The following is a 14,962-nucleotide window of genomic DNA, read 5'->3' on the forward strand; positions in this document are numbered from 1 at the left end:
TGCAGATGGAAATGTGAAAGGGCCACGCATGTGGGCGAGACTGTAGGCAGTTCTGGGTGGCTAGACTTCAGGGCCTATTCATTCACTTAATTCTTTCATCATTCAATCCATAAATATTTTGTGACTATTTACTGTGTGTTGGCGGTGAAGCAAGAGAAGAAAAAGCAATGCCACACACACACACACACACACACACACACACACACACACACACACATACACACACTTAGAATGTAAACTAAGGTTTTAAGTGGGGACTTGGGATTCCCTACGCCATTGTTAAAGGAGTAGCAGCATGTTTTGGAATAGTTATTGCAGAACTGGAGGTGGTTAGAGGGAATTTTAGAGCATCCTGGTTCTCTTTTGTCTGCTGTCTCAGAAATTTAACAAAATTTCTGGATGGTAAAAATATATTTCCATGAAATCAAATGTGTCTCTTTCCTTTCTATGTCCACTGCCACAACTTCAGTCGAACATTTACCATTAGATTTGCAAAACTGTGTTATGCAGAGCATGCATTCAGCAGGATTTTAACAAGGTAAGTGATAAGAAGGGTTCTGTAATCAAATTGGCTTAGGGACTGCCTCGATAATAAAAAGTTAAATACCTTTCTTTAAAGCAGGACATCTTAGCTTGGTAAAATCCCGAGACGCATTGCATATTTCTGAAAGGAGGACACAGTATGTATAGTGCCTCCCACATTTATTTGGCAGGGGCCCTTTTATGGGATATTATCTTGTCAGACTGGTGAGGAACACCAATTAATACCTTAGATGTAAACAGCAATAGTGGAGACATGTTTGAAAGACTGGGTAGAGACAGGGTGCTGGAAAGCTTTGAATTCATTTTATTAGATGCCAGGGAGTCACCAGAAGAATTGGTGTTGGGAGAGGCTGACCACAGCTAGCATGTGAGCTGGGCTGCAACAGAAGGTTCTGGGTCTCTGAAGTGACAAAAGCATCCCATGGGAAAAAAAAAAAAAAAAAGAGCCAGCAACCAAGCATTATGCTGCGAAGGCCCAGAGGCCAGATCATACCCCATATCTGTGACATCTGTCCTTGATGTCCCTTCTTTCAACTGTGTTCCGAACTCCTGAGATTCTAGAGGTGCCCAGGCAGCCAGTGGATGAGCAGGTAGAGTGAGGAGAGAGACAAGAAGCCAACACCTTCACCTTCATCAGTGGGGTCTTCCAGAAGACAGACGCCAGCAGGGGAAGTAGAGAACTCATATTGGGCAAGAGTTTCGGTTTTGGTTATCACTACTGGACCGTCACAAGTGGTGACGGTGAGGTTGGACAACCCTTTGTACTATCTAAGAGTGTCTGAAAAGCTCTATGGCAAGCTTGAGGTTTCGTGCAAATGGCAGAATTTTCTTAAAAAGAGCTCTGAGAGGAAGATAGAATAACACAGTTTCCTGTTTGCCCCTTACTGAGTCCAGCTTGTTCAATGGGGCAGTTCCACAAGTCTCATATGGTGGGCATGAACTGCTTGGCTTATCCAGCTCCCATCTTTGGGAAATAGCACATGGGTCTATCCACATGGTTCTGGTGGGCGCTTCCAACCACAGGACCCCACCGTCATGGCCACAAGCATGGATGTATACCCCAAATAAGGCCAATCAGAGGCCTTCCCCGAGGTTTTAAAAACTGGGATTGTCGATGTGAAATGGGAACCTAAGAGATCCTGGTTACCCCAACTTCTAGCAGTGCAAACCCAGGTACTAACTAACACAGAGAGAGGAGCAGGTGTGAGCTGTGGTGGCGTTTGAGCTCTAGGCTCTAGTTCCCATCAACAGCTAGTGATATTCCGGCCCTTTTCCCAGTTTGATTATAGACCACAAACATTTTCCCTTTTTGCCTAAAGAACTTTGAGTTTCTGGCACTTACAACCAAGTGCTCGCTAAGATGAAAAGATATCTCTGCAAGAAGCCAAAAAGGTAAACGCTTTTGGTAACAGCCAAAAGGCTGTGTTAAAGCTTCTGTGCCAAACAAAAAGCAGCCCCTGACAACCCAGAAGCCGGTCCGGCACTCATAGCTGGGCCATGTTATTCTCTTGCCGGACACAAACAACCTCACAGAGTATCAACCTCAGACAAGGTTACGCTGACACTATAAAATGAGACCCAGGATGACCACTTTGTAATTCTGTATAAGCACAGACAAAAAAAAAAAAATAAGGTCACTGTGCCACCCTCCTAATACCACAAACACTCCTCTCTTGGCTATTTCTTTGCTTTATCAATTATAACCTTCTCCTGGTTCTCGTCTCTTCTCTCTTTATAGGTAAGCTTTATTGAGATAACCAGTCACAAAATTTCCCCCTTTGTAACAGCATAAAATCTAGAAGGAAACTCTGCTTCCTTAGGCCCTCTCCCAAATCACCCAAGGAATGTCCAAACCTATGGAACAGGTTCATTCAGGCACCTTTTTACTGAGACGCCCCTAGATCTCCATGGTGTGTATGCTTCTTCACTTCAATGAGAAATAAACCCAACTCGTTCAACCGCAGGTGTGTTTCTGGTGGCCTTTGACTGGAAGACATTGACACTGTGAAAGCATTTCTATTTTATTTTATTTTTTTAAATGTTGGCTTCCTATAAAACTATTTGTCTTCCAGGATGTCTGGAAGAGACTTTATTTTTTAAAACATGAAGTGGTTGGAAGCTTGCAGAAATGCCTAAAGAAACCAAGTGAACTACATCTATTTTAATTCTTAAATACCTTAGAAAGCGTAGCGGATGCTGAGATCTCGCCTTCAGGACCCAGGCACCTACCTATTCCTACAGATTGTTCACTCCTCATACTTCACAACTGATCTCCTCCTTTGGAATTGCTTTTAGGCAAAGCTTTTTGTTCAAGGGCACAGCTTCCTCCCTGGGACTGCCTGTAGCCAATGCTGATTGGTTGAGATGAGGGTAGAATGGTCCTGCCCCTTTTTGGTGTCAACTCTGTAAGGCCATTCCCTGTGGGGTCTGCTAAGGCTTCTGCTGCAATTGCAGCACAGGTCGTCGTAAGCTCTCTTCCCAATCCAACTGACTTCACTCCCTTATAAATCAGAGCACTCCCCGAATCCTGATGCGCAGACATTTCCATGCGGGAATTTGTTTCCTGGGGAACTGACTTAAGATACAACAGAGCTAAGAATTCAAAATTGGCTACCAGAAATTCTCACAAAGAACCAGGAAAGTTCTGTCACTGAAAATTCCCATGACTCCTGCCCAACATATACAAGATAGTTTGCTAAATGGGTGGGGAGGAAGTCACGTGACAGAACCAGTTTCTCCCTTGGACAGAAAGATGGAGGAAGGTTAAGGGATTGCAGGAGTTACAAATGGCTAATATAACCAAGAACCATCAAATACCTAGGAATAAACCTAACCAAAGATGTAAAAGATCTGTATGCTGAAAACTATAGAAAACTTATGAAGGAAATTGAAGAAGACACAAAGAAATGGAAAAGCATTCCATGCTCATGGATTGAAAGACTAAGTATTGTTAAATGTCAGTACTACCCAAAGCTATCTACACATTCAGTGCAATCCCAATCAGAATCGCATCAGCATTCTTCTCGAAGCTAGAACAAGCAATCCTAAAATTTGTATGGAACTACGAAAGACCCCAAATAGCCAAAGTAATATTGAAGAAGAAGACCAAAGCAGGAGGCATCACAATCCCAGACTTTAGCCTCTACTACAAAGCTGTAATCATCAAGACGGTATGATATTGGCACAAAAACAGACACATAGACCAATGAAATAGAATAGAGAACCCAGAAGTGGACCCACAAATGTATGGCCAACTAATGTTGACAAAGCAGGACAGAGTATCCAATGGAAAAAAAGACAGTCTCTTTAGCAAATGGTGCTGGGCGAACTGGACAGCAACATGCAGAAGAATGAAACTTTCTTACACCACACACTTTCTTACACCACACACAAAAATAAACTCAAAATGGATAAAGAACCACTTTCTTACACCACACACAAAAATAAACTCAAAATGGATAAAGAACCTGAATGTGAGACAGGAAACCATCAAAACCCTAGAGGAGAAAGCAGGAAAAGACCTTTCTGACCTCAGCGGCAGCAATTTCTTACTTGACACATCTCCAAAGGCAAGGGAATTAAAAGCAAAAATGAACTATTGGGACCTCATGAAGATAAAAAGCTTCTGCACAGCAAAGGAAACAATCAACAAAACTAAAAGGCAACCAACGGAATGGGAAAAGATATTTGCAAATGACCTATCGGACAAAGGGCTAGTATCCAAAATCTATAAAGAGCTCACCAAACTCCACACCCAAAAAACAAATAATCCAGTGAAGAAATGGGCAGAAAACATGAATAGACACTTCTCTAAAGAAGACATCCGGATGGCCAACAGGCACATGAAAAGATGCTCAACGTCGCTCCTCATCAGGGAAATACAAATCAAAACCACACTCAGATATCACCTCACGCCAGTCAGAGTGGCCAAAATGAACAAATCAGGAGACTATAGATGCTGGAGAGGATGTGGGGAAACCGGAACCCTCTTGCACTGTTGGTGGGAATGCAAACTGGTGCAGCCACTCTGGAAAACAGTGTGGAGGTTCCTCAAAAAATTAAAAATAGATCTACCCTATGATCCAGCAATAGCACTACCAGGAATTTACCCAAGGGATACAGGAGTACTGATGCATAGGGGCACTTGTACCCCAATGTTTATAACAGCTCTTTCAACAATACCCAAATTATGGAAAGTGCCTAAATGTCCACCAACTGATGGGTGGATAAAGAAGATGTGGTATCCACTGAAATACTACTTGGCAATGACAAAGAATGAAATCTGGTCATTTGTAGCAACATGGATGGAACTGGAGGGTATTACGCTAAGTGAAATAAGTCAGTCAGAGAAAGATATTGTATGTTTTCACTCATATGTGGATCTTGAGAAACTTAACAGAAGACCATGGGGGAAGGAAAGGGGAAAAAATAGTTACAGACAGGGAGGGAGGCAAACCATAAGAGACTCTTGGATACTGAGAACAAACTGAGGGTCGATGGGGGTGGGGGAGAGGGGAAGGTGGGTGATGGGCATTGAGGAAGCAATTGTTGGGATGAGCACTGGGTGTTGTATGGAAACCAATTTGACAATAAATTATATTATAAAAAAATGGCTAATATATCACCCAGTGTAATTAGCAACTGATGACCAATTGATTACCCTTTTTTTTGTTACTTCAATATGGATTTATATATAGGAAAAGAAATAAGTGCTTTAAATCTCCTTCTGTGATGAGGGTATGCCTGACTGTTTGGACTGTAAAGTTAGAAGTTACACTCTCTATTCAACTAGCTGCCACATAAATCTAAGTCATAGATTCCAGGGGAGAGTTTTATTATAACTTCTGGTGTTGCCATTTGAAACCCATCAAGTTACAATCTCAAGACACCTGACTCCTTCAGTCTAAATTCCTCTGCCACGTTCTCTGTACCATGGTTCCATCCTCAGCAGCATCCTGTGACCTCCCAACACCAAGATCACGCCTCCCTCCCTTTCATCTTACTGTTCATTCCCCCATCTTGCTCCTCACTCAACAAAATCCTACCCATCTTTGAAAGGTCTGATCTTCCATGGAGCCTTTTGTTCAGGTCCATCTTTGATAGTCCCTTCCTACCCGAACTCTTCTTGCGCCATTTTCTACAATGTAGCTCACATCCTGTGTGCCCCATCACGTTTGGCACAGGGCTAGGTTCACGTGGTTGCTCCATGAATACTATTTTTCTAACAGCTTTATTGATATATAATTTACATACTATAAAATTCACCTGCTTTAAGTATATGATTCAATGGTTCTTAGTAAAAACTTACCTGGTTGTACAATCATTGACACCATCCATTTTTAGAGCATTCTCCTCACCCCGAAAAGATCTCTTACACAACCTTTATTTACTCCCCCTTCCCATCCCTAGGTCCAGACAACCACTAGTCTGCTTTCTGCCTCTAGAGATTTCAAGAAATATTTTTTAAACTCTTGATTGACACATCGTGACCATCACTTACTGTTGAGTCCCCTTTACAAATCACCTAAGGTAGACATCTGAATAATTAAGAGCTTGTTAAATACATGACATCGAAAATCCCTCCTCCTCACTAACAAGGTGAGAGTATTCACTTCTTATTACAATCAAAAAGGTGTCATTTTTAGGTAAAATCTAAGTACCTGGATTTGTTTTAAACTCAATGTTGATTCAGCTGGAATGTGTTTTGAAAAACAGCAAGAAGGAGATGGAGTGAACAGATAACATGATGGTACCCTGAGAGCTTTCAAACACGTCACTTCACTTGTGGAAGTTCAACAGGTCAGACAAATATCCTTTTCTGCACTTCCCTTGTTTTGGACCCCAGGGATAAGGACTCCTCCAGAGAACAATTATAAAGGACAGCGTGCCGAAGGTTCAGGATGTTTCTTCCTGTGTAGACCAAATACAAGTCAAGGCTGACACCGTTGATTAGCTTTACTTGTATTCAGTTCAAGGGTCATCCCTTGTGTATCTTCTTAAATATTAAGCAACTTTAGAAGATTACACTTGAACTCAATTTAAATTGTGGCCATTTGATCAACTATCTTATAAGCAAATAAGGGGATAAAAGCAAAATTACTTCCTGCCCTGCTTTTTGTAGACCGATGGAATATCCATTACTTAGAAATATTGGACTAACATTGGGACTATCGAGACATAAATGACACACAAAGCACGTCAGGAAAAACTGTGGCTGTGGGTTTTATTTTGCCATCATAAAAGTTTAATTTAATCTGTCTTTTCTTTCTTTCTTTTATTTTTATTTTACAATGCCAAAATAAAACGAGATCATTTCACAGGCGGAAAGCACGCCTTAGCCAAAACGCTATCGAAGGAGCGTCTCGTGTGCAAGGATGCTGTGTAACACGGAAGTGAAAATGAGTCCTCCACACATTCACACTGTTGAGAGACTGTAGACTCTTTCAGAACCGGCAGTACAGGGAGTATCGCTTTTTCCAGGATTCTGTGGACTTAGCCCCGAGGATACAATACTATTTTAATCAAAGTTCCGAACTGTGACACCTCCGATTCTCCCTAAATTTACCAAACCGGTGCTTCTAATATAGAAATTAACCCAGCTTCATGATTTCAACACTCTCTTTATTTGAATACCAGAACTATAAAGGTTTTAAAACGCTATTCATGTCTATTTTCAATAATTAGATTCTTTCCATTGTAAAAGCAAAAATAAAATTTTAAATAATAGTCTTTCTAGAGAAGGACTAATGTATACATAGCATGCTATTTTATGACATGATAATACGTTTCACGTGAATGTATTATACCATGGTCATCATCGCTAATTATATAGGATTATTAAAGATTTTGTTCAACACCATAATTTCCAAGATCAGGAGTCAAAGAGTCCCAGTAGGACCAAATGATCCGACCAGGACCATCTCCTGAGTCTGTGGCCAAGAGAAAACAATATTTTACAACCACAAAGCTAATCTACTAATTAACCTTCAGGAAGCAAGCCTTTCTATAATACTTTTTTTGTTTCCTGTAATACTTTTAAGTAAGAGAATTGTTTCTTCTAACACCTACAGCAGAAACCCAAGTATCAGGGAAAATAAGGATTTATTAAAATATGTATTTTAAGTAAGTAATGAAAATGAATTACAAACGTTTTCTGACCATGAGTCTGTAGGTTCAAATGGAATTTAACACTTAACAAAATCAACACTGAAGTGGGCACCACTAACATGAAAGCTTTCTAACTGAAAAAAAAAAAAAATCCTGTGATGAAGCTTTTAAAAATTAGGATATATATTTTACTCTTTTACAGTCGAAATAGCATTGTGCCCACTAAAACAATGATCTCTTATTCTCCTATGAGTGCATCCAAAAAAACTCCAAATGTAATTATCAGAAACCTTCCCATAATTCTAACTTTTCTTTAAATGAGGAATATTTTAAAACTTTCTTAAGTTGTAGACCTCAGTAACCAATTATATCTTCATGAGTAGAATCCTAACTACGTGCTGCTTATATGCTACGTATACTGCTTGTATGTTTATTCTGGGGCCAATGAACTCAACTGGCAATAAAAGGTCTGAAATAGGGAGATACAAAACATAGACTTGTGGTATAACACTAAGTCTGAATAAACAGATATATATTATTTTCAAATAAAACCTAAATTTACTATGAAACTCTTTAAGTGGGGGAAAGTTACGCCTTTGTTAACTTAGTCTTTAAATAAATTTAATGTATTGAATTTCTGGATCCAAGGGCTACTTGCAATTTATGATGAAAGGCATTTACCCGTTCTTTCTGAACTGGCCAGTTCAAGATGCAGTGAGATTTAAACATCCCTCGTCGCAAACAGAGTGCATGGTTCAGTTTATAATCTGGAATATCCTCAAGAAAGATCAATATAATGGAATCCAGATTTTGTTCCACAGCTTGCTGAACTGCCTGGTGCACCTTGAATCTAGTAAAAAAAAAATAATTATTAAAATAAGTTATATATATCAGCATACGGTTTAGAACAGCCAAAAGCTCTAACATCCCCCCTACACTTGTTTTTATCTGTCACTAATAATTAAGTTATTTTTTTATTTTTAAAATTCTTTGAGTTGTCAATCATAATGTAAGTTAATATTTGAAAGCTCAAGTGAAAAAAACAAGTACACGCTTAAAATTTCACAATGTTCACCTACCTTTTACATAACGGATCTTTTAATAGATGCTGCGTTATAACGAAAATAGTTTTTCTGCTCCTTTTGATGCTATTAACAATTGATTCAAGTTCAAGGACACCTGCCTCAAAGTCCCTTTCTTCGAGACAAAATCTGAGAGTTTGATCTTTTTCTTCCATCGGAGAGAAGTTCTCCCAGACCCAATCCCTATCTTTATAGGCATGAATGATATATGCTGCATATTCAAACTGCTCTGGCTGTCTGTCTATTTCTTTGAAACCAAGAACTCGATGCACTGAAACATTCCAATAAAAAGATATCCTCCAGCCTTCAAAATGGATGAGCAATACGGTAAAGATAAAAATCAAAAGGATACTGGTATTTATGATGAAAAAGAGTTCAAAGGGGGCACTGTCTTTGCAGGCTGATATATCAAAAAGCATCACCGGGAAACCATGATATTGAGGTGGAGTATTACAGAGGTAATGGCTTGACAGGTCAGAGATGTTGGTATGGGTACTATTAATCCAATTAACAAACCAGGCAATACTTTCACAGGTACAATCAAATGGGTTAAAGCTCATATCTAAATTACTCAGGTTCCTGAAGGCTGGCCCAAAAACATCCTTCTCAACTGACGTTATGAGATTCTTCTGAAGGTTCAGTGACTTTAGAGATGCCTGATCATCAAAGACAGAGAGCGGAAATATGTTTAAATTATTCAATCCTAAATCAATGCTCTTTAATTCAGATAAGCCCTTAAATACCTCTGCTGGGATCTCATCAAAGCCATTAGACTCTAAGTTAAGAATGTGGAGGCGAGAAAGACCCTTTAGAAAATAAACAGGACCACTCGGGTTTGCACGTTTCCATAGCCGTGCTAAGTTGTTGTGCTGCAATTCCAGAATTTCTAGTTTCTCAAGACCCTCCAACAGTTTATCGTTTATGTTGGCTATATTGTTGTTGCTTAGATCCAGAATGACCAAGTGGCGAAGAGAATGAAAAGGTGAAGGAGAACTGTCCACATTTCTCAGGGCCACTCTGCGGAGCATCAGGCGTTGGAGGCTTGGAACCAGGGCAAAAGACCCAGGAGTCAGTTGTAGGTATTTGTTGTAGGAAAGGTAGATTTCAATGATATTTCCTAGACCTCTCCATTCTTGGCCTGTAAGCTCTTGCCCAATTTCATTAAGGCCAAGGTCGAGTACCTGAAGGTGGCCCAGACAAGAAAAAGCGTCACTCTCTATTTTTGAGATTTTGTTTTTGGTTAGGTTGAGCGTGACCAAAGGAGACTGAGCAAGTGACAAAAATGTTTCATTTGTTAAAGTTCGCAAGCTTGTGAAGGAGTCGGATAGACTTAAGTGTTTCAGCTTTATCAGTCCCGTGAACATATTGCTTTTTATGCCTGGGAAGTTGTTGTCTCCCATGTTAAGATACTCCAAACGTTTTAGCCACTGAAAGGAAAAATCATCGATCTTGGGACGCGAAGCAAGGGCAGTGCTTTGTTTGGTGAAAGATCGTCTCAAATCCAAGTATCTCACACTGAGAAGCCCATAAAAGGAGTGAGAAAATAAGTGTTCTATATTATTATACCCCAGGAAGAAATATTCTAGATGTGGAAGCCAAACGAAGGAACCATTATCAATCACATTTAAGTTGTTGTGGGAAAGATCGAGCACGGTGAGATTTGTGTGCTTGAGCCCAACGAAAGTCATATTGCTCGTTCTGTACAGCTGGGTGTTGCTCAGGGATAGATTCTGAATGCTTGTGTTCGACAGTTCTAAACAAAGCTGCTCTGTGAGGTTGGGGTTCAGTTGAGCATTGTTCAGAGAGAGGCCAAATAATTTTCCAATTGCATGAAAACACCCTGGAGAGAACTAAAGGTGGGGGGAGAAAAAAGAGGTTAATAACCAAAACACGGTGGGGTCCGCATGACTCTAGAGAAGCTTAAACACAATTCTTTACTCCGCCCCTTTCCCCTTCACCATCTTCTCTGGGTTTACTCTCCATCCCTCTACTGCACAGCTCCTTACTCTGTGCCTGCGACACCCACCTCCGGGGGCAGTCCCCCACCTTTCCTGGCCGCTGCTTACCTTCTGCCCAGCATTCAATGGCCTCCTTTTCAGGGGGCCCTCCCTGACCTCCCAGTCTAGGTGAGGTCCCTAGTATTTTTACTTGATCACACTGAATATGATCGTAATTAATAAACTCTTTGTAAGGTGACCACTGGGGCAGATGCTGTTTCTGTCTCGCTGACCACTGTTCTCAGTGAACACGTGGGGAATGAACGGGTGGATTTTATTATGCAACAGTGACGCGCACCTTCCCTTCTGTAGCTCTGAGTTCCAGCCTTCCTCTTTGTCTGTCCAGCCCGGGTTTTCTCCTGATGTTATTGCACGACAGTGCCTCCAGCTCCCTTCCGCTCTGCCCCCACTCCCTCACCAGAAGCCTTGTCTGCTGTGGGATTCTGCCCCAGAACAAGAGGACAGAAGGCAAGGAGAGAAGGAATCCCGAGAGGGTCGGAGCCAGGCCTGGGTGGTTAAACACCAGGAGAGCAAAGAGGCTCTGATTCCTCCTGTGTCATTTGTGAGCTGTTAGGGCTAATGGGCGATAAGGCAAATTTGGTTGTAAGTAAAGTGAATTGGACTACAGAGCAGGAAATTGTTCAGTTCATTAGGGTGAACTTCCATGATAACATTATGTTGCAGTAATCAAAATTGAGTTTTTGAATAATTCTCAATGACACGGAGAATGCTCATGACGTGAGATGACTTTTTAATGGGAGGATACACCGTTGCCTATGGGAGGCAATACAGCACAGCTGTTAAGAGCATGGGCTCCGATCTAACACTGCCAGAGACCCAGTTCTGTCACCAGACTGTCACATGTGAGACCTTGGACAAGTTCCTCAACCCTGCTTCATCTCAATTTACCCTTGGGTAAAATGATGATACGAATCAATTGGTGACGGGACGCCTGCATGGCTCAGTCGGTCAAGTGTCCGACTCCTGATTTCGGCTCAGGTCATGATCTCGTGATTCGTGAGATTGAGCCCCACATCCAGCTCTTTGCTGATAGTGTGGAGCTTACTTGGGATTCTTTCTCTCTCTCCCCTGCTCTCTCTCTCTCTCTCGAATAAATAAATAAACTTTCAAAAAAGAATAAGTTGGTTACAGGACTATGTAAATATATGTATTTAATAAATATATATTTATATGTAAATAAATATATAGATATTATAAATAAATTATAATAAATAATAAATTTAAATTTATGAATATATACAATAAATTATAAATATATATGCATATATATAAACTACATATATATATAAACTATATATATATATATATATATATATATATATATATATATATATATAGTGTCCAACATACGGTGTCTTTTGAATTTGTGCTCTGAATTTCAGTGGCTGTTGCTTTTTCTTATTATCACTTGGAGAAAAGCTAGAGATAAAAATACCCAACATTGGTTGTCTCTGGACTATGGGTTTTTGGATGATTTTTATCTCCCCCGTCATTACTTGCATATATTGTAAGATTTCTACAATAAATGTTCTAAACAAACAAAAAAATGTTGTTCAATAATTAGCATGAATATTACATAAAATGTTTGCTTGTTTATATTTTATCATCTCAGGACAAATACACAGTCTATTTTTATGTCTGTAAGTTGATACATCTTTTGAAAATCTGACTTAGTTTACGATTTCCAATATTCTTATTCTCAGCCTGTAAAGGAATAAAATACAAACATACCTGTATATGAAAGTAGTTACTGAAATGAATACCATGCATCTAAAGAGAAGGTTAATTAGGTGTATTCCATTATAAGAAGTATATTCCATTATCAGAAGATTTTCATAATAATCTAATGCTAGTTATCATTTATGGAGCACTTATGTGAGATACGGTGCTAAATTCTTTACCATACAGCCTATGAAGTAGTGTTATTATTATACTAACTTTACACCTGGGGAACTGGAGCGCAAAGAACTTGAATAATTTGCCTGATTACACAAGTATTAGGAGAGAAAGCCCAGAAGGGGAGCCAGCTCGCCCAACTCTACAGCCTGTGCTCTTAACTATCATGCTGTTTTAATTCTTTCAGAGATTTTGTGCCATAGATAGTATTCCCACTTTACAAGTGAGGAAGCTAAGACCCAGAAAGGTTATGTAGGCTCCCCAAGGTTCTTATAACTGGAACACGGATTTTAACCCACTTCTGTTAGATAGCGGAGCTCCAGCCCCCAATTGCTACCAGTGTTTCTTTTTGCGAGGAGGACATCAATGGCCCCAAGCAGTAAGTGTGAAGGACTTTTGGAAAGCATGGCAAACATTATTACCCCTTTCTCTAGGGATCTTTAGATTCTTACCCCTGTGACACAGTTAGGGATTGCCCACACTTAAAGGTAGAACACGAAATCATTTTACCTGACTTCTTACCTCTTTAATTGGATTTGATGACAATTCTAATTTCTTCAAAGAAGAATTGCCAAGGAAATCCAGTCCTTCACGTCTCAGGATGTTAATTTTATTATTTGATAACAGGAGCTCTTGGAGATTTTCCAGTTGGGGCTGACTTCCTAATTTGGTAGATGACAAACCATTATGAGATAGATCTAATTTGATTAAATTCTGAGAGAGAAAAAAGATGCATACAAGTTAGAGTCTTGCCACCAAAAATAGTTCCTTTAAATGTACCTGAATCTTAGAAATTACAGCAAAAGTGTCACCTCTCTATTATTCTATAGACAATTGACAGTAGAGGTAATGAAAAATTTTCGTGGTGATCAAAAATAACATTGTTACAAGGGTTTGTTTCTCACTTCAAGAATTATTTAAAAAAATTTTTTTAATGTTTATTTATTTTCGAGAGACAGAGACAGAGTATGAGCGAGGAGGGGCAGAGATAGAGAGGAAGACATAGAATCCGAAGCGGGCTCCAGGCTCCGAGCTGTCAACGCAGAGCCTGACCTGGGGCCCAAAGCCACAAACCATGAGATCGTGACGTGAGCCAAAGTCGGACACCCAACTGACTGAGCCACTCAGGCGCCCAAGAATCATTTTTTAAAAAGAATGATTTTATTTCTCTTACCAAAATAAAGGGATTTAAGCATATTTATTCATGATATAAGGAAGATTCATAATAAACATTTATTTACTTTATTATTTATAATAAGCATTTCCTTATGATGTAAGGAATATTCATGTGGCTTATTAAACATATAATGTCATGCATCAGCCTTGAAATGAAACAAAAATATGCTAAGTGAAATAAGTCATACAGAGAAAGACAGATACCATATGTTTTCACTCTTATGTGGATCCTGAGAAACTTACCAGAAGACCATGGGGGAGGGGGAAAAAAATGTTAGGGAGGGAGCCAAAACATAAGAGACTCTTAAAAACCGAGAACAAACTGAGGGTTGATGGGTCGTGGGAGGGAGGGGAGGGTGGGTGATGGGTATTGAGGAGGGCACCTGTTGGGATGAGCACTGGGTGTTGTATGGAAACCAATTTGACAATAAATTTCATATTTAAAAAATAATTAAAAAATATAAATAAGTAAATAAACATTAAAATAAAAAAAGAAATGAAACAAAAAAAAATGAAGAAATATTTTCTTTAAAAGTCCATGAAATCCTAAAAAAGATTTTTACTTTGAGAAAGATTGATAGGTATGTTAATTTTGCATCATGGCGAGTATAGAATATTCATTTTTGTTTTGTTAGTGCTGTGGGACATTTTAACCACCTTGTGCTATTTTTAACAGGTAAATTTCCACTCAGGTAAAAGGTAAGGAAAAGCTGATACATATTAGGGTAAAATCTTAGATGATGTGTATTCAAGAGAGTAAGACTTTTATTTATGTTTTCAACATGAAAGAACATTTTGCCAAAGATTATTCTAACCAGATTTTGAGGCCTTTGTGTCCAAAGCCATTTCGTCCACTGCAGAATCTAAAGAGGCATAAGAGAATTTCAAATCACTAGCAAGCAAGTCACTTTACAAATGTTTCTAAGCATACTTGTTTGTACATTATTCTTGGCATATGAGGTCAAGGAATGCCAAATTTTGTATAGGTCCATGTGATGAAGAAAACAAAGAGTTTAAAAAAATGGCTTTGGTTCAAGAAAAGTACCTAATAAGTGTCTCAGATTTAGAGACACTCACATACATTTTCACAGATTTAAAATTCAAGGAAAGTACTCAGGGGAAAAAAAGGATAGCCATTAG

At 39.4% G+C, this 14,962-nt stretch overlaps 1 protein-coding gene across 1 annotated transcript in view; it reads right to left on the reverse strand.

Annotated features, from left to right (window-relative positions):
• Positions 1-6,741: 6,741 nt before the first annotated feature.
• The window catches only part of TLR3 (toll like receptor 3), a 64,595-nt gene continuing 56,374 nt past the window's right edge, over positions 6,742-14,962 (reverse strand). Inside the window, exons 5-7 of the mRNA XM_060653006.3 lie at positions 13,169-13,360; positions 8,730-10,582; positions 6,742-8,500 (exon numbers count right to left, since the gene is read on the reverse strand). Coding sequence (XP_060508989.1) covers positions 8,272-8,500; positions 8,730-10,582; positions 13,169-13,360 — 2,274 coding nt within the window. The 3' untranslated portion in view covers positions 6,742-8,271. The remainder of the gene's footprint in view (positions 8,501-8,729; positions 10,583-13,168; positions 13,361-14,962) is intronic.

Source organism: Panthera onca, chromosome B1 (assembly GCF_046562875.1).
Source record: "Panthera onca isolate mPanOnc1 chromosome B1, mPanOnc1 haplotype 2, whole genome shotgun sequence".
Taxonomy (NCBI): domain Eukaryota; kingdom Metazoa; phylum Chordata; class Mammalia; order Carnivora; family Felidae; genus Panthera; species Panthera onca.